The 19,563-nt window shown below is 40.8% G+C and overlaps 1 protein-coding gene across 1 annotated transcript in view; it reads right to left on the bottom strand.

Annotated features, from left to right (window-relative positions):
• Positions 1-5,361: 5,361 nt before the first annotated feature.
• The window catches only part of shop (sulfite oxidase), a 30,232-nt gene continuing 16,030 nt past the window's right edge, over positions 5,362-19,563 (bottom strand). The window contains exons 5-12 of the mRNA XM_080277356.1: positions 18,548-18,727; positions 18,007-18,117; positions 17,291-17,450; positions 14,143-14,338; positions 9,234-9,365; positions 8,672-8,864; positions 7,789-7,989; positions 5,362-6,526 (exon numbers count right to left, since the gene is read on the bottom strand). Of these exons, the coding sequence (XP_080133482.1) occupies positions 6,228-6,526; positions 7,789-7,989; positions 8,672-8,864; positions 9,234-9,365; positions 14,143-14,338; positions 17,291-17,450; positions 18,007-18,117; positions 18,548-18,727 (1,472 nt within the window). The 3' untranslated portion in view covers positions 5,362-6,227. The remainder of the gene's footprint in view (positions 6,527-7,788; positions 7,990-8,671; positions 8,865-9,233; positions 9,366-14,142; positions 14,339-17,290; positions 17,451-18,006; positions 18,118-18,547; positions 18,728-19,563) is intronic.

Consider the following 19,563-nt stretch of genomic DNA (forward strand, 5'->3'; position numbering starts at 1 on the left):
TGTTGACATCACTTCTAGATCTGTTTTCCAGCATACAGTTCTCATTTAGCTGTTGGCATCACCTCTGGATATCTTTTCCAGCACACAATTCTCATTTCCTTCACTCCCAATAACATGGATAACACCAATGCGAAGAGTTTAAGTAGTTTTCTTGGAGTTTAGTATCTTTTTCTCCCATATCTTTCTCTTCTTGTTTAGAGAAATATATAATACTACTGTATACCTAATTCTCCTCTAACTCAGATCAAACTTCACATCATCATCATTATCCCACCTCAATCTTGTGTGGAGAAATATCTGTATTTTTCATCAGCCTTCTAAACCACTAATTAAGATCATACTTCATTCAACGACATTATTGATACAGTCAAGTCGCCTATGGCACGGACTTCTATGCTGCAGTCTTCTATGAAGCGGCAAGGTGCCAGAACCAAAATAAACGAACCACACGCATAAAACGCGCCTCTTGCCTCGGAACCCCCAACCCTATCCCTTCTACTTTAGCACTATTGTCGTCGGAGTTAGGTACGTTCAGTATTTTAAGCCCTTAAAGCCCTTTATTATTTATTGTTTAGTGTTTAATTTGTGTGTAATACATGCATTGACTGATTGCTCGATTGTGTGCCTGTGTAAAGTGAGGGAAAATGGGGACTTCGGGCAAACATCCGGAACCAAATTCCATTTTTCCCATAGGTTTAGTTACTTGTAAGATTTTGTTATTCGTATGGCACGGTTTTCTATGGCACAGGCTTGACCCAGAACCAATTAGCCGCACCTTAGGCGACGACTGTACTTCTAACAATTACAGGTGTCTGCCTGACTTGTTCACCTAATTAATTTCAATGCTACAAATTCTTCAGCACCAAAGCATCACTGTTCAGTATCTTAACCCACTGAAGCCAGACACTTTCAATAAACAACTTTGTTATAAGCTCTCCACGACTTTCTAGAAAACCGCTCAAGGTAATAATGGCATCCTGGGTTGCATCCATCCAACCTCATCCAGTGCTGACCCACATCAGAAGCACAGGAGTCCAGGGTCTGGTTACTCAGTCCATACACTGAGGGTCAGTTCACACCTATGCATCATGGCACAAACAATAAACCCCAACCACCCCTTGGACGTAGACCATTATGGGTGCCACATCCACTTGGAGTGCTTTAACTCACTAAACCATCAGGCATCAACAAATTGTACAAGATCAACAGTGCCAATGCACAAACCCTAACCCTTAATCTCCGTGGGCATTACATTGAACTGTTTCATAATCAGGAAAGTACCTGAGTGACACAGGGTTCCTGGGTTGCAAGGATAACAAGAGTCAAAAGTCACAACTCTACACTGAGCTGACCAGTGAGACTGGTGTTGGGATGGAGGGTAATGTGGTGATTTATTTTTCATTTTTCTTGCAATCTCCAGGCAGTTTTATTCAGTAAAGGATAAGCTTTTTGAACTCTCCCAAGGGATTAACTCCAGCCTTGATGAGCCTCCTCCTATCCAAGAGGCCTTTACAAAGTTGGATAAACTGGTCTGGTAGCATCAAGAATAAACTAATATGGATGTCACTTGCACTCATGTGGTTAAGCAGTCAAGAAACATGAAGAAAATGGAGTTCCAGGTAGCAGTAGCAGTTGTAATAGTGGTAGTAGTAGTAGTAGTAGTAGTAGTGGTAGTGGTGGTGGTGGTAGTAATAGTAGTAGTAGTTGTGGTGGTGGTGGTAGCAGCAGTAGTGGTGGTAGTAGTAGTAGTAGTAGTAGTGGTGGTGGTGGTGGTGGTGATAGCAGTAGTAGTAATAGTAGGCTAGTAGAAGCTGCAACCCCTAGCAAATCTATAGGTAAACCCAAAGAGAAACAGGCTGAGGTTGCCTTACTGTTGCAGTTTGCCATCCTCCCTTCTGGGGATTGGGAAAGAGTTGGGAGAAGTTTGTATTGCAGAACAACGGAGCCACCCTGCTCTACTGGTGCGACGCAAGAAGGCATCCCTCTCCTGCTCATTAGTGACTCCTCTTTTTACCCTATTGCCTGGCTGAATACTTAAAATACATTCTCATTTCATTACCATTTAACTCCTGCAATCTGATGAGGTTTCCAATTTTCTTCTTGCCATCTCCAGATGACTTTATTCAGCATAAAAGATATTTCTCAAGTTAGAGGTGTTAGATACAGCGTTCATTAACTCTTTTCACTAAATGAGGTCCTTTTTAAGTTAGTGAAAACTATCTGCAGTTGACAAGAATTAGCAAGAAAATAGGTCGCCATATTCAAGGGGTTAAGACTCACAATGAAAATCCATTTTCATGTCTCTTTCAGATAACATCTAATGTTAAAATTTTGACAATTCTCATCCTTGCACATTAGTGTATCCTCTATTCTCACCTGGTGGACAATTAAACAACCAGAACACCTTCATTTTTATCATTCTGATAAAAAAACAATTAAACAAGTTAATTATTGAGCAAAAAAATAAATGCTTTAAACACATTCTTTGTTGGAATGAGACATTTGGTTTTATCTAAAACATTTAATTGCAGTCTAGTCAAACATATCATTCCACAACATCACCTGGACTGCAGTACACATTCCCAAACATGATCTGTACTGTAATAAGTGTGCACTACATATTTGGTACATTCCCAAATATGATCTGTTATAAATGCACACAACACATGTAGTACATTCCCAAATAAGATCTCTAATAAGCGTGCTCTGGTCATCTCTTATAGGTTAATTGGCTGGCTATACATCAAAGAGTGTTTATAATGCACAACCTGTTCTTTAAAAAAAAATAAAAATGAAGTACCCATATTGAGAAAATAAATTCTGACAAACAATTTATAAAAGAGTTAAGACAGCAGAACAAACAAATGTATTTACAGAACAATACTGGACCTGCAATGAAAAACAAAACCCATGCAACTATAAAATTGTAACAAAATTAATAGAGTTCATAATCCATCTACCCATCATCCAATCCTATGTCGCCCCATAAGGAGCATAGGAACTCAGGGCAAGGCAAGTTGGTCCTCACATTTAAGATGAGAATGACCAGCCTCACTCATCCGTGAGTGGCATTAAGTGACCAACAACCTCAACCACCCCTTGGATATAAACCTACACAGGCTCGATCCGATTGGAGCACCTTAATTACCCACTAAACCACCATGTGCTATAATTTGGTTATATGGTTACAACTCAGTGTAGTAAATGGTTTCCTGGTGTGCAGGAAACAATTTGGCTTGTCACTCAGTGCAGAGTCACCCATAGGCAGAAGGAAGAAGAAAGAATGAAGGAAAGAAAGTCAGAAGAGGGGGTGCAAAGTCATCTGTAGGCAGAAGAAAGAAGGAAAGCAAGGCAGAAGAGGAGGCATGGAAGACAGGAAAGTGCAGACACCCAATGCAGCACAACATCGACTGAGTGGATGGTGAGCTCCCCCACCTACCACGATAGAGTTCATAATGAGAGCAAATAATTGTACAGTACTTACACAACAGAGTTTATAATGAGAGCAAATAATTGTACTTACACAATAGAGTTCATAATGAGAGCAAATAATTGTACTTACACAATAGAGTTCATGATGAGAGCAAATAACTGTACTTATAGGAAACCCACAACAGTGTTCAAAACAGTGTCCACAAACAGATTTGTGCTGACATGGTTACGGATCCGAAAGTAATCTACAGAAATAAGCAAACTATTACCACCACCATCAATATTACAATTATGATCACCACCACCTGAATCATTATATTTACAAAGTATCACCAATAGTGATGAGGAATTACACTTTCATGCAGAGACACTATCATAAACTAGGCAGTCCCACAATTCCCTATCTCTTGAAATGGCAATGGTGGACTGCAGGGGAAGGGCAACTTCGACTAGCAGTCCAGTGGGTTTATGTTCAGATGAACCACCTAACTGTCTCCCAAACATCAGTATCTCACAATCACCATCATCTCCGTCATCATGTTTGCAAAGCATCATCACAATTTCCATATTCATAATATAATTTTCCAAGAACCATCACATTCGTTATTTTCCCAAGTAGATGTAAATTACCATATGGTTCTCTGATCTTTTGGGGGACAAGAATCAAAGATCACTCTCAGTACAAAGTACAGTGTATGGTGAACAATTAAATGCAATTAAAGATCAACTATCAAAATTTTATCTACTCTAGTATTTCAACCCAATAAATGCACTAGCACTAAACTACCAATTTTTCATCTATTCTAAATTCTACTTCATACTGGTTCAAAATTCATCTACACTCAGTTTTTTTTTTTATCGAGGCGAAGATGCACTTAACAGGTTGGTGATGATTGGCTGAATGTAACATGTCCGAATAATACTGTTGTATTTGGGTCAGTCAATTAGTTTTGATTCACATCACCGGTAATTATTTGAAATACCAAGATGTTATTCAGACATGTTGCATTCAGCCACTCATCACCAACCTGTCAAGTGCATCTTCGAATTTGATTAAAAAAAACTTGGTAGTAGTGCTACAGCTCCCTGCTCACCACCAACACACTACAAAATTATTCATCCATTTATATAAATACTTTACAACAGGTAACAAATGCACCCATCAATTAATTTACCCTGACTGGACAATAAGACAACATTGCAGCACTATTATCACTGGCCACAAACCATCCTTGTCTGAGGTATACAGGCTGGGAAACAGACAGGAAAAATTAACACTAGAAGCTTAACCTATCCAATTCTATAATGTAATTTCCATTTCATTCTTTCCTCCTTGATTTTTAGTTTCAGTCCTTGCCATTTCTTGATGATTATATTCAGCTTATAGTAGACATTCAGAACTGGAGGGGTTAGATAAAGCCTTCATTAACCCCACAGCTACAGTAAAAGTCCTCTAATCTGACTACCAAGAATTCAAATATCCCAAAACTCCAAATTTTTCAAGGCAAATTTTTTAAAAGTTTCTGGGCTTTCTTCAAATTTTTCTGGGCTTCATCTAAGGATTTATCTGGCTTGGACTTGCCCTTGGACTTGGATGTACCTGCAAGCAACTATTCATCTACATTTCTATGCATAAATAACCCATATCAGTTTTTAAAGTGTTTATTTAATAATCCATCCATCCACCCATCCATCATCCAATCCTACATTGCCCCATGAAGAATGTAGGAGCCCAGGGCTAGGCAGTTGGTCCCAACATTTAAGATGAGAGTGACCAGCCTCACTCATCCCTGAGTGGCATTACGTGCGCAATCAACCCCAACCACCCCTTGGATATCATGTACATACAAGTACATGTATTTCTAATATTTTTAAAGGTTCCTCCAAATAGTCCAAAAAAAACACTAGTCCAAAAGACCCTCAGTCCCTTGCGATTCAGATTACAGGACTTATACTGTACTAAGGATCTATCCTAAGGTGAGTAAAATCTGCTGGGGGCAGCAACACAATAAAAATTACATCACTGGACTGAAGAGTTAAGTTGACAATTAAACACCAGTGGAAACTTGATCTGCTTTGCCAAATCCAGAGCAACATAACCTAGGTATTTAAATATCAGAGACACTAAACTCACAGCTGAAGGAGAGAGAAAATTAGATGACCCTTAATTCTCTAGCATGAATCAAGGAAGTGAAGTGGATGAGAAAAATGAGAGAACATATCTTAAAGCATCAGCCTCATCAGAGGAAAAAGAACATGAAAGTAGGAAAACCTTCAAATCACCAGCTTCAGTAAAGGAGGCACAATGCAAAGAAAGGGAATAATGAGAGCAATAAAGTCTCAAACATTGTCTCAAATGAAGGGGAAAAAAAAAAAAAAAAAGATAGCAACAAAGCCTTTACCTTACTGGCCTAATAATGGAACGAAGAGCAACAAAATCTTGACTCACCAGCCTGAATGAATGATGCACAAAACAAGGAGTATGATTCTTAAATAACCTGCTTTAAAATTGGAAACATGGAGAAACAGAAAATATTAGCAACAAAACCAATTTAGCTTATGGAAGTAGTGGAAGGAAAAGACAAAATAACACTACAGAGAAGAGAAGGGAAAGCAATACATACAACCCTTGAGTAACCAACCTGAACACAAGAAACAGAAATATGCAACAAAAACAAAACTGGCTTGATTAGGGAAAAGTGTGAAGGAAAAGACATGAAGACAACACCTACCCTTAAATTCATTAGTCAGAATGAAGGAAGCAGTGGAAGAACTAAGAAACTCGGAGATAAGCCTTACTTGACAGACGTGATGTGCACCCTATGATATGCATTAGCCAGGACTCCCCGCAAGTTCCAAATATTCTCAAAGTTCTCTGGCTGGGTGTTGTACTGTGAATCAACAGCTTTGGCACACAACTCAACCTGCCCACCTGTATTAACCGGTACCTCAGCTGTCCACAGGGTCCAACCCCAGGCACGAGGGTGACGGGACAGGTCAGAACTAAGTGTGTCTGCTGCCTGCCAGGTTCGCCCACCATCGCTCGACACATCAACGCGTATGATCTTTCGGCCACCACCACTCCATGCATATCCTAACAGGGAAGAAGGGGTCAATGGTTATACATCTTCATCCTCATCACCATCACCATCGTCATCGTCATCCCAACCTTTATTCCCATCCATGAAATAATGGTCAGGTAGGAGTTTAAAATATCATTTGCACATCAACCTAGCCTTCTCTGGAATCCTAGCCTCACATCACCTGCAAAGCATCAGCAAGTATTTACCTATAGGCCTACTGAACTTTTTCTTTATTGATGCATTTCACATATACCTGTGGGACAGATTAACTCCATCATCTATCCAGTTAAATGGGGTGCAACTCCACTCATATACAGTACACCTCCAAACAAACTTCATTAGGTATACAAGAATCTTGCACTCAAAATAAATCACTGGACGCAAAGCTGTAGTGCACAGCTTTCATTCTGAGACTATTTTTACTAAACTTTAACTAACTCTCTCATCTCAATCTCTCTGTCACACTTCCTCTCCCATCAACCTGTTTTTCTCGTCCATTCCTCTTGTCATACATCTTTCTCTCATGGTTCTGCCACTTACATTTTTGTCATATGCCTCTCCCTCTCTCATACACTATCTTGCGTCTACTTGGGCAATACCACGTGCTGCAGACCGAGTGGAAAAAAGCTTGGCCAAGTAGACAGACCAGCTGATCAACCAAAACATTCAAGATGGCAGAGGCTGCTGATCAAGCACTGACTGATGAAGATTATTTGATAAAGCTTGTATGCTCAAGTGTCAACAAAACTTCCATTTAACACATTAATAACCATTCTTATATACGGGATGATGATGGGAGGCATTATACTTCGTCTTAATTTAGAGATAGGTGCTTAGTCACCAACACATTCATAGCGGTTTTAAAATAAACCTATAAACTAGTCACTCTACCCAGAGAATCTTTAGTGTTTCACTACTTAATGAATTTGATGAAGTTCAACTTCCTCATAGGAGAGAAAGAAGTCCACAGTTGAAGCACTTGTAGTATGGAGTTGAAGTGCTCACCATCTTCTTTGTTTACAAACAGGGAAGCTCGCCGACTGATCCACCTTATTCTTTCGCTCTCTTCACCTGGCGGACGGGAAAAAACTTGCACGCCGAGCAATTCTGTCTACCATCAAAGTGCTCTGTGGCGCCCCGTGGCGCCCAGCCAAGTAGACACAAGGCTGATCTCTCATATCTCACCCCTCCCCTCTGTGTTTTTCACTCTCATTCCATTCCCTTTCATTTCTTTCCATCAATATATACATATCCATTCATGCACCCAACTCACCTCTGACTTTCACCTTGCCATCCTTAACCTTCACCTTGGCCCCCTCCTGTGGCTCACAAATGGCTGATATGACGGGTAACTCCTGAATGGCCGGCGATTTCTTGAAGTCCACTGTATCCCAATCAACATTTGGTGCGAACCCTTTATAGTCATTCTGCTGCCAGTGGGCGTCTGACTCATTTTTTGACACTATGATCCTTCCTGGGGGTGAAATAAAGGTGATGAGGTAAATGACACCAGAAATTTTAATTTCGCATTTTTTTCTGGTTATTATTATACAACTGATCTAGCTGATAAGTTAAAGGCACCAGTTGGTGTGACAGTATTGCTTTGTGAAAGATTCTGAAGCTCCCGGGGAATGTCAGCCTCCTGCCCTTAACTACTGTACATCTTAATGATTTCTTTCTTATTTCATTCTTGTCATAACCTGGCAATTTCATTTAACTTAAGACAGACTTTTGAACTAGAGGAGTAAATATAGCCAAAATTAACTCTTTCACTATAATAGCAGAATGCTCTCTGAAGCTGAATATTGTTTAGTAGTGGTGGGTATTGAATAAATATGACATCCTTGGGTTGGGCAGGCTGAATGTTCTGGACAACAGTAAATTAGTCTTAGGGCTCTACACCTGCAAGTGGATAAAGGAAATTTTTTTTTGCCTGGAGTTCAGATAACATCTTTTTAGTTTTTACCTGCTACCTCCAGATGGTTTACTCAATTTAGGAAAGGTTTCCCCTATTGAATGGGCTTCACTATGGCTTTACGTAACCCCTCCATTTCAAAAAGTCTATCCTAATTTGAAAAAATTATAAGAATATAATTCTTAAAAATGTCCCTGCACTCAGTGAGCTAATAATACTGCCACATGACACTTCAGCTCACCAAGCCACTTAACATTCCTTGCCCCAACCACCCCTGGCACCACCACCCTGAGTGGGAAGCCATGGTCACGTGGGATGGGCTCCCCGTTCATTTCATATGCCAGCAGAACATCACCATGGGGGTCAAGTGCCTTCTCAATGGGAATGCTCGATCCATATGGCATGTGGGCCGGGTCTGTGTCTAGACCCTCAAACTGTGGCAAATATGAGAAAAGATATGGTTAGCTTTTCTGTATCAATACCTCACCATATAACAAGTTACTGTAGCATAAAGATTTCTGTATTAACTCATAAACTCCACTAATAATATGAAAAAATTACTGTACACCATCAAAATCCTCAAACTACACCAAACATTTCTAGTATCAAACCAAAATTAAAAGATATTGTAAAGATGCTTGCTTCCAGACCCTAAAGCTGCATCAACCCTGGTAAGGTGAGGTAAGGTATGGTGGGGTGAAATGCCGTAAGTTGTGGCATGGTGACAGTTAAAAGGTGAAGTGACCACAGGTATGCTAAAAGTAAAGATAAAAAGATAAAAATAAGATGTAAGATAGGGTTACCTGTACATGTAAAGCATCTGTAGTTGCTTCTGTCACCCCTAAGTCTTTCAGTACATCACACAGCCGTGTGCCGCTCCATGTAGCATTACCAATGGCTGCCTGACCCCAGCTCAACCCCTTCACTGCTTTCACCTGCACACAAAAAATAAACAAGCACACATTACTATTACTGCTATATGTTATACATAATTGAAAACCTTGTTTTAAGTCAGGTATATGTTTTAAACTAGCACATTGTTTCCCATATAACTGCTTCTGCAAACTGGGGAAACTTTTACATTACTGTAGCTTTCTATTGTGCCCAGCAGTAGAAAAGAATACAAAGTATTTTATATCATCATCCCATCTCTAATTCCTACCTAAGAGAAGAGGTAAGGAATTAGGTAGCAGTAGTCTTTCACATCATCATTATAAATCATCATCATTTTCATCACCATCATCCCAACCAAACTTCCCAGGACATATCACACATCTAAAACCTTATCCCTGGGGTGAGGGGATAAAGAATGCCACCCATGTCTTCCTTGCATGTCACAGGAGGCAACTAACAGGGTGGGGAAGATGGGGGTGGAAATCTCACCAACCTCTAGATAGCCTTGCCCAACAGAATTCAGAAGTATTATTATATCTTAACCCTTTTAATATGATGATGTCCCTTTCACTTTCTTGTGCTACCTCCAGATGATTTTCTTCAAATTATGGAAGAGCTCTTAGGTAAAGTTTTACAAGTTGCCCATAATGGGTCTTTTAACAGGAAACCTTAAAAACAACAATAACAACCAGTACAGTACTCACTAAGTTTGAAAACTGTTCTGCCTTTAAAGTTTTTTGTTTGTTTGTTTGTTTTACTGGTATTTCTGTTTTCATACTTCTCGTTCCTACCTAACCATCAAAATACCGTGGAAATTGGATTACCGGTATCATCATGCAGAATCCTTACTGATCATCTTCCTTGTGGTCAGCTGACATTATCATCACTGATATCATTTGTCACAAGAAAACAATGATGATCAAGATAACAATGACGATGAAGTTGACCGATGACATGGAAGAGGGAGGATACTGATTATCATGATCATCATGATCACGATCATCATCATCATCATCATCACCCAGACCTCCTTTCCCACCCTAGGGCAGGGTGAAGAACAGCAATGTCCAGACAACCCAAATTTGCCCAGTCCAATAGGCCACGCTTCCATTCTCTCATCATTCAAGCTCCCTGAATCCTGGTTCTATCTGATATGCCAAAAAAAATTTCACCACATTCTGTATATTCACATACACCTATCTGATGGAGCCAATCCAAACACGGTCACGTTAAAAAAAGGATGCCAAATCCCTGGTTATGCGCTTCTCCACACAAAAGTCATCCAGCCAGCTCGGTCTCTTGTCAGTCCCTTGGCCTCACCAACTTCCCTACCTCTTAAAGACCTCGCACACTCATCTATCATATCCCACCATCTTCTTGGCCTACCTCGCCTTCTCCCTCCTTCCAATTCACTCGGATGTGCCTTTTTCACTCTACTGTCATCCATTCTCTCCACATGACCAAACCATCTCAGTACACTCTCTCCGATTCTAGGGTTCACAGACTTCCTCACTCTGCATCTCTCACGAATCACTTTATTCCGTATCCTATCCACTCTCTGTACTTCACATACATTCCTCAGCAGTCCCATCTCCACTGCTCTCACTATTGACTTTTCACTTTCATGCCACACCAGTCTCACACCCATTAGTTAAAGTTGGCACTAACACTCCTTCATGTAAGTCTCGCACAGTTGCAACACTCAAGCCTCTGTTTTTTATCAAGGCCTTCATGGCACCAGCTACTTTCCTTCCTTGTGTCACTCTACTTTCCACTTCTTTTGCACATTTTTCACTTTTTTCTATCATTGTACCTGGGTATCTGAACTCTCTCACCAATTCTAGTCTCTCTCCATTCACTGTAACATCACACAGGGAGTCACTTTCTCTCTAAATAACCATCAATTTACTCTTTACTACATTTACTCTTCAGGCACGACACTCACAGACATCTACAAAACTTTGCACTAGTCTACCAAGCTCTTGTCCAGTATCTGCAAGCAGCACATCATCATCATCATACAACAAATTTGAGATATTCCATCCATCAACATTCATTACCAACGCCATTCCCCTTTCCATTACTCGTGTTTTTACTTCTCTCAACACCCCATCCATGTATATATTGAACAGCCATGGGGACATCACACAACTTTGTTGCACTTCTACATTTATCGTGAACCAATCACTTAGATGCCCATTTACCCTTACACATGCCTCAATCCCGTCATAAAAATTCTTGACAGCACCTAGCAGTTTACCATCTACAGTGTACATGCTCTAAAAAATCCACAATCCTTCTCTGCCTACTTTGTCAAATGCTTTTTCCAGATCCGTAAATGCCATAACCATCTTACAGTCTTTCTCACATACCTACTCTGCTATCCATCTTACTGAAAATATTTGATCCACACATCCTATGCCACTCCTAAAGCCACCCTGTTCGTCATTCATTAGGACTTCTGATATCTCTCTTCTCTCTATCTGTCTATTGACAGACGCCATAATCCCATAAGGGGTGACCGTTTGACTTTGAGTTATTTGTTTTACGGGGAGGGGCACTAACCCTCCACCAACCCACTTGTTGACACATAGGGAGCACGTGTGGTTTGGTTATATGGTTACCACCCAGCGTTGTAAATGGTTTCCTGGCTTTCAGGAAACCATTTGGCTTGTCACTCAATGTAAAGCCACCCGTAAAGGAAAGAAAAACAGTAAGAAGAGATAAGTAAGGTGGAAAAAATAGGAAGACAGGAGGACCGACACAGAAAAAGAATGATCAAGGCTAAGGAAGAAGTAAGCAGCACTACATCAAGTGAGTGGATGATGGTCGCCACCACCTACCTCTCTTACTTTCTCTAGTATAATTCTTCCATGTACTTTCCCTACCATACTCAATAAACTGATGTCATGATAATTCTTGTACTCACTTTGCCCACCTTTATTTTTGAACAGGGGAACAATCACTGCCTTTTTCCACTCTAATGACAGTTTTACTCATCCATGCCTTCTTACATATTTCCAACAAGCACTTCATTCTGCTCTCTCCACTACACTTAATCATCTCTGCATACACCTCATCAAACCCAGCTGCTTTCCCATTTTCCAGACGCATCACAGCGTTCTTCATCTCAGTGAGTGTCATGTTTCCTGGCACTGCATTCCTTCCTTCTCTGTACACCTCCAAAACCAATCATGGTAACAGTCGCTTTGCTCTCTACACTCCCATTCATCGCACTTTCAAAATATTATTTCCATCTTGTCCTTACTTTATCCCCATGGGTTAATAATCTACCACTTACATCCTTCACACTTCCTCATTTCCTTCCACTGTCATTTCTACATTTCCACACCTCTTTCCAGAACAACTTCCTATTTTCAGAGTAACTTGCATTCATTTTTCCTCATACATCATCATTTACCTCCTTCTTTTTCCTCAGTCTCTTTATGTGCTTCTTGATCTCAATATATTCATTTATTTCAACTGAACCCCTGTGCTGTATCCACTCTAGCCACTTCTTCCTCTTTTCCTCCACTGCTCTCTTAACCTCTTCATCCCATCATGCTGCACCTCTCCTCCCTGTTGTACACACCACTTTAGCATTCATAACTAAGCAATCCCTATATACATTCCACATGCTGTCCAGATCCATTTCATTCCCATTCACTGATTCTAACTCCTCCCCTACTCTGGCCCTGTATTCACATGCCATTTCTTTGATCCTCAGCTTCTTGACTTTCACTCTCCCTGAGAGCTCCTCTCTCTCTTGGTCCACCCCGCTCCTCTCAGCTTCATCTTGCATATCACAATCTTATGATCTAACAAACCCCCACATCTTCCTCTCACTGCCCTCATATCAACAACACTACCCGGCATCTATTTCTTTATGGGCACGTAATCAATCACGCTCCTTTCAACATGATCTCTATTCCCTCTATACCACGTATATTTATGTGCATCTTTGTGTTTAAGATAAGAATTAAAATGCACAACCTCTTTTCCTGACACACATCCTTCAGTTGCTTCCCATTATCATTCTCTCCTGGTACTCCATTAGTACCCATTATCTCATTCACAGGACCAGTGCCTACTCTACCGTTCATATCACCCATTACAACCACTTTACAACTCCTGGGCATTTCTCCTACTACGTCATCCAGCTCCCCCAAAACCTGTCTTCTCTGTCTCAATCCTGTCCTCACACAGTGCATATGCTAAAATCACTGCCACTTTCACCTTCTGAGACTTGAACTTGACATACATACATCTCGGGCTGACACACTTGTAATCTCTCATTCCACTCTGCCACACTTCATTTAACAAAGCAACTCCTTCCTTGCATCTTCCTCATGCATTCATGCTGGACCTTACACACTTTACATCCTCCCACTCCTCCACTTCACACCCTTTCATCTTAATTTCACACAATGCCAGAACAGCATATCTCACACTTGAACACATTCACCAGTTCCACCCTCTCACTCTTATTTACATCTCTCACATACCGCATGGCCAGGTGAATCTGACCATTTGGTTGTGGCACCGGGCAGGTGTTGGGCCCTCCGAGGCTCTCCGAAACATTTGCCATAATTTAGTGATTTTAGACAGGGGTATCTGGGGGACACTTAACCCAGCCAGACACCCCAGTTATAAGGTTAACACACAGCACAGTAAATGGTTTCCTAGGTACAGCAACTGATACTGACAACAATCATTTCCTTTAGTTTATAAAGGCTCCAACATGCTTGCATGCATTGGCCTTGGTCAGGACAATGTCAATGAAATTTTGTATGACAGTTATAATAACTACACCCTAACCTTTGTCATCTCTGACCGTCTATTGCCAGCACACATGATGGTGGCAGTGATGGTGTGCTTAGGGTACTTCTTGATGTCTGGCAGAGTGAGGGTGTGCTCCCGGTTCCCACCACCACCCTCAATGCACACCTCAAGCTCGTATGTCTGAGCATCAATCTCAGGCACAGGTAGGTGGTTGCGCACATAGAACAATTCCCTGCAGGAGGAGATGAGCTTCAAGGAAAAATACGGGTAATTGGCACTTTTAAGTTATTTTCTTGTCTGGCCATGTTGAGAGGATGGAGAATGAAAGACTGGCTAGGAAAGTGTATGTGAGTGAGGTGAAGAAGGAGACTAAGGATGAGATGATGGTAAGGGTGGAGAGGTATATGAGGGGAGGATGGGACGTGGTAGAAGGGCAGCTTCATGGCAGAGGACAGAGTGACATGGAGATAGGTTATTTATTCTGACCCCTCACAAGATTAATTAAATGTCTGGTGGCAGGCTGGGGGGGGGGGGAAGCCAATTCTTTCCCCATTAAAGTAATGGAGGGCATAAAGCTAGGCTACTATAATCCCTATAATTTATGCTATAGGGGACTACCTAACAACCCTGACAAACATTTCAGGTGAAAAACCTCCAGCCACCTGGTAAACTGCTCATGAGTTATTATCCTTTCATAATATTCCTGCTACAGTACCATAAAACAATTTTAATAAGCTTAGGAGAAGACACTCATAATGAAAGGATTAAACATTTTCCATTAACCCCTTCAGTTCAATGACAAGTTTAATATATTTATTCCTGAGATAATTTCAGTTGTCAGTTAAAACTCTCAACCTCTCCCTATCCCAATCCCTTTCCTCAAGATACAAACCCCATGGCTGGTGTCACTCTGAATGAAGGAATTACCTAGGATAAAACTAAACTCCCAGTTGAAAGTCTCTCCTATCATCATCATCATCATCTAATCCTGTGCTGCCCCAGAAGGAGCGTAGGAGCCCAGAGCTAGGCAAGCTGTTCCTGACATTTAAGAAGAGAGTGACCAGCCTCACTCATCCCTGAGTGGCATTATGTGAGCAATAAACTCCAACCACCCCTTGGATATAAACCTGCACAGGCTCAATCCGACTGGAGTGCCTTAATTACCCACTACACCACTAGGTGCCATAATTTGGTTATATGGTTACCACCCGCCATAGTAAATGGTTTCCTGGTGTACTAAAAAAGCATTTAGCTTGTCACTCAGAGTCACCCATAGGCAGAAAGAAGAGGAAAGAATGAAGGAAAGAAGACAAAGAGAGTGAGTGCAGAGTCACCTGAAGGCATAAGGAAGAGGGAAGAATGAAGGAAAGAAAGACAGAAGAGGACGGATAGAAAGAAGAAAGGAAGGAAAACGCAGTCACCCGAAAGCAGCACTATAGAGCAAGCTCACCCCCAACGCGTGGGTTTCGTTCCTAACATGGCGCGTTCGGCGCGAAACCGCATAAGTTTTAACTACTCCTTATTTTGCTCCCTAGATCTCCTAAACGTGGTCTTTTGCTGTTATCTGCCATTGGTAATCAATATGAAGCACTTTAAGTGGTTAGAAGGTTTATTTAATGTTATAACTTACAAATACAGTACTGAACAGCAAAACTTCAACATAGAAATACCTAAACACAAGGCAACATTCCGATGCCGAAACCAGTCGGCGTCGGAATGTTGCCTTGTGTTTACGTATTCATATGTCGAAGTTTTGCTGTGCAGTACTGTATTTGTAAGTTATAACATTAAATAAACCGTCTAACCACTTAAAGTGCTTCATATTGATTACCAATAGCAGATAACAATAAAATACCACGTTTAGGGAGTCTAGGGAGCAAAATGGTTTCTGGGCTATTCGCTGTCAAGCCAGTTCGCCGTCACAACAATAACAAGACAACATAGACTTTGATGGATCCCCCTGAAATATAGTTATTAAAGTATTGATTAATTAATAATAAGTATATTTATAAAAATACTGATTAATTAATATATTTATAGAATTACGGGGAATCATACAGGGTGCGAATTGTCCTGATGGGGAATCGTTCATGTTTTGACGGGGAATTGACATGATGGCGAATTGTCTTGGAACCTACCGATCGTGTGTAATCTATAACTGGTTACAAGGCTTTATTTAATACTTTAACTTTCTTTAAGTGCTTTAACTTACAAGTGCATACCAGAATAGTAAATATTTAACTTACAAATACAGCACTGTGGAAAAGCAGTACAGCAAATATTTAACAAATAAAAAAGGTAATATTCTGACGCCTATCAGAAAACTGGTTATAAGACTTTATTTCTTGCTTGAACGTTATTTAATAATACTTTAACTTGCACATACACTTACCAGAACAGTACTGTAAATATTTAACTTACAAATACAGCACTGAGGAAAAGCAGTACAGCGAATCACATCACGTGATCAAAACAAACCGTGCGTGCTGAGCTGATGTTCGAGGATTTGGCCTAGCAAAGGCCTCTCGCGTAAATATATAGTTTTCGTAATGGTTCTTTAATCTTACGTTATCTTATACATATCCCAGCACTAACCATGTATAATTGCGAGCACATTTGGCGAGAACGTGTTCCAGGCGAGTTTCCTGTACTGAGTGAGTGAATGGTGAGTGCTCCCACCTAAACTGAATAAAACCGCTTGGTGATAATGAGGAAAAATAACAAGATGGCAATGTACATGCACTCCTCATTAGTACAAGTGAAGAATGGGTTTTAAAATATCGCAACAATTTCCAAACAACTGGTACTGTAAACTGGGAAAAGTGGCAAAGAAGCTCTTGACCTCTTCAGTCTGATGATTCTTGCTAATGTAGGAAAATTTTATTCAGCTCAGGGAAGACTTAGATCTAGAGGGGTTATATATGGCCATCATTAACTCTTCCTTTACTGGAGGTCTTTTGTAGGTGAAATAATCTGAAATTACTAAGAACAGACTAAAAAAAAAAAAAAAAAAAAATCACTGTAATCAAGGGGTTAAACTCCCAATGCTAATGAATGGAACTTTATTTATTTTTTTTTTTTACTGCAACTGACCGTGGATGTAAAAAAAAACACTACAGCATGGACCAGCATGGACTGTGCAGGTACTAGAGTTGTCCCTAACATGAAAGGTTTAAAGACTAACTTGGGGGTGATAAGATTGTCCACCAGGAGTCCAAGTGGTGGCTCAGCATTGAAGGGCTTGCGTGAGGAAGGTTTGAGTGCCACATGGCGGCGTGGCTCACGACCATACGGGTCTGTCATATCACTTACTGAAGAGCCAACATCATCTTCCTTGAGGTTTCCTGTTATGTGAAAAAAACAGTCTCAGCAAAAGTAACCTTCTATATCATCATCTTCAACATCACTAACATCCTCATAATCCCAAACCTAATTCCCACCTAAAGTGTTAAGGTGAGGTAGGATTCAGAAACAAAGAAACCACAGAAGTGGGAGAACTATCAACAGCATGCCCAGTGAAATGGGCCACACAATCATTCAGGCCTTTGAGATCCTGGCTCCACCTTTTCAGCATATTCATTTGTTCATATTTTTTGTAACTGTCTATCTACCTGCTCAGACAACATGAACACATAATTTCTGTTTCTCAACCAGATATATACTTCCACAACACACACACACACAAACACACACAGTTTTTCAACCAGCTATGTACTTCCCCAAACAGCAGGAACAGGCAAACACTCAGCCATTTAAGTACTTCCCTAACCAACAGGAAGAAATACACCCTGTTTCTTAACCAACTACAAGTATGTACTTTCTCAACCAACAGGAATACACAATCATTGCTTCTCAACCAACTATATACTTCCTCAACTAACAGGAACACAAAAGACATACCAATTCTGTACTTTTCAAAGAGGTTGAGGACATGTGGATTCTTGTGGACAGCGTAGAGTGCCCAGAACGGCTCCACAGACCCCCCAGCACCCATCATGATCTTGTCACCTCCTGGACAATAATGGAACTGCATGAGGGACAGCTAAGGCCAATGTGATGATAGGTGTAAGGTTAATTTTAAAGCTGTCAATATATATATCTCAGTTCTCTACCACTTTTTAACATCTCACTTTCACGTGTTCACTCCATCCGCCCTCCTTGCTTTCCTAACCTTTGCTCCCCTCCATCCTAACCCACAGCTTTCAAAAGAACCAATATGTCTGTTGCTGCATTCGTTCCTTTGTACTTCTCTGCATATCTGTTCCTCAAGTCACTGAATCCATCCTCTCACTGTATCTTACTTCCATGCCTCTCCACCTTCCTCCCTTCTCTCTTACTTCCCAATACGGAACCTGTCACCTCTCTTCTTCCCCCCTTCTATTTCTTACCCATCTCTCTTATCCTCCCTCTCCTTTCCCACCTTCCCTCCTCCAACACTTACCAGGATGCTGATTGATATAATCAGTGATATCATAGACACCGTGCCGGTAAGCAACCCACACTCTGTCTTTCAAGGTGGCATGTTTGGATAACTCATCCAAAGAATATTCTGGAAGCCCACTGCGACGTCCTCCAAACCCTTCTTCCTCTTTCTCTGCAACTGTCAACGAACTAGCTGCCTCTGTGGGTAAAGATGTTGTATTAAAGGACTTTCAAAGCTAAAATCTTTTAAGTCAGTGAAGTGCAAACTCCCATAGCTATGCCTGGGACTGGAATACTGTAGTCTATCTATAGCCAGATGCCACAATCCCGCAAGGGGTGGCTGTTTGTCTTTGAGTTAGTTATTTTATGGGGAGGGGCACCAACCCTCCACCAACCCACCTGTTGACATGTTGGAAACAAGTATGGGTTCATTATATGTTTACCACCCAGTGTTGTAAATGGTTTCCAGGCTTACAGGAAACCATTAGGCTAGTCACCCAATGTAAAGCCACCTGAAAAGGAAAGAAATGTAATAAAAAGTGACAGGATAGATGGGAGAAATAAGAAGAGAAGAAGATGGACACAGAAAAAGAATGGTAAGGTGAAGGAAGAAGTAAGCAGCACTACCTCAAGTGAGTGGATGATGGTAGTCACCACCTACCACTGGGGCAAAATCTGACAATCAGCATACTAATTTAGAAGCCTGTTACCATATTTTCAGGAAAGAAAGAATTTTCATTTATCTGTCCCCATTTCCCCTACCAAAGCTAGAACATGAAAAAATTTGGCTGGCATTAAACCACCAGATGGGACTAGAGGAGCAAATTTCACAGGAATGATCCTACAGGATTTACAAAATTGAGAGGGACCATACGAACTAGATTTTTTGGAAAAATTACAAACTGGATTACCAAAACTGGACAAGACCAGATCTCACTTCTAAATAAAAACCTCTTTAACTGTTGCCTGATGATGGCTCAATACCCTGTTGGTGGAATCCTGAACAATGAAGTGGCATACTAGGGAAGCTGCCCC

This window comes from Coenobita brevimanus, chromosome 69, assembly GCF_032717465.1.
Source record: "Coenobita brevimanus isolate Jiangsu-jjx chromosome 69, ASM3271746v2, whole genome shotgun sequence".
NCBI classification, from domain to species: Eukaryota; Metazoa; Arthropoda; class Malacostraca; order Decapoda; family Coenobitidae; genus Coenobita; species Coenobita brevimanus.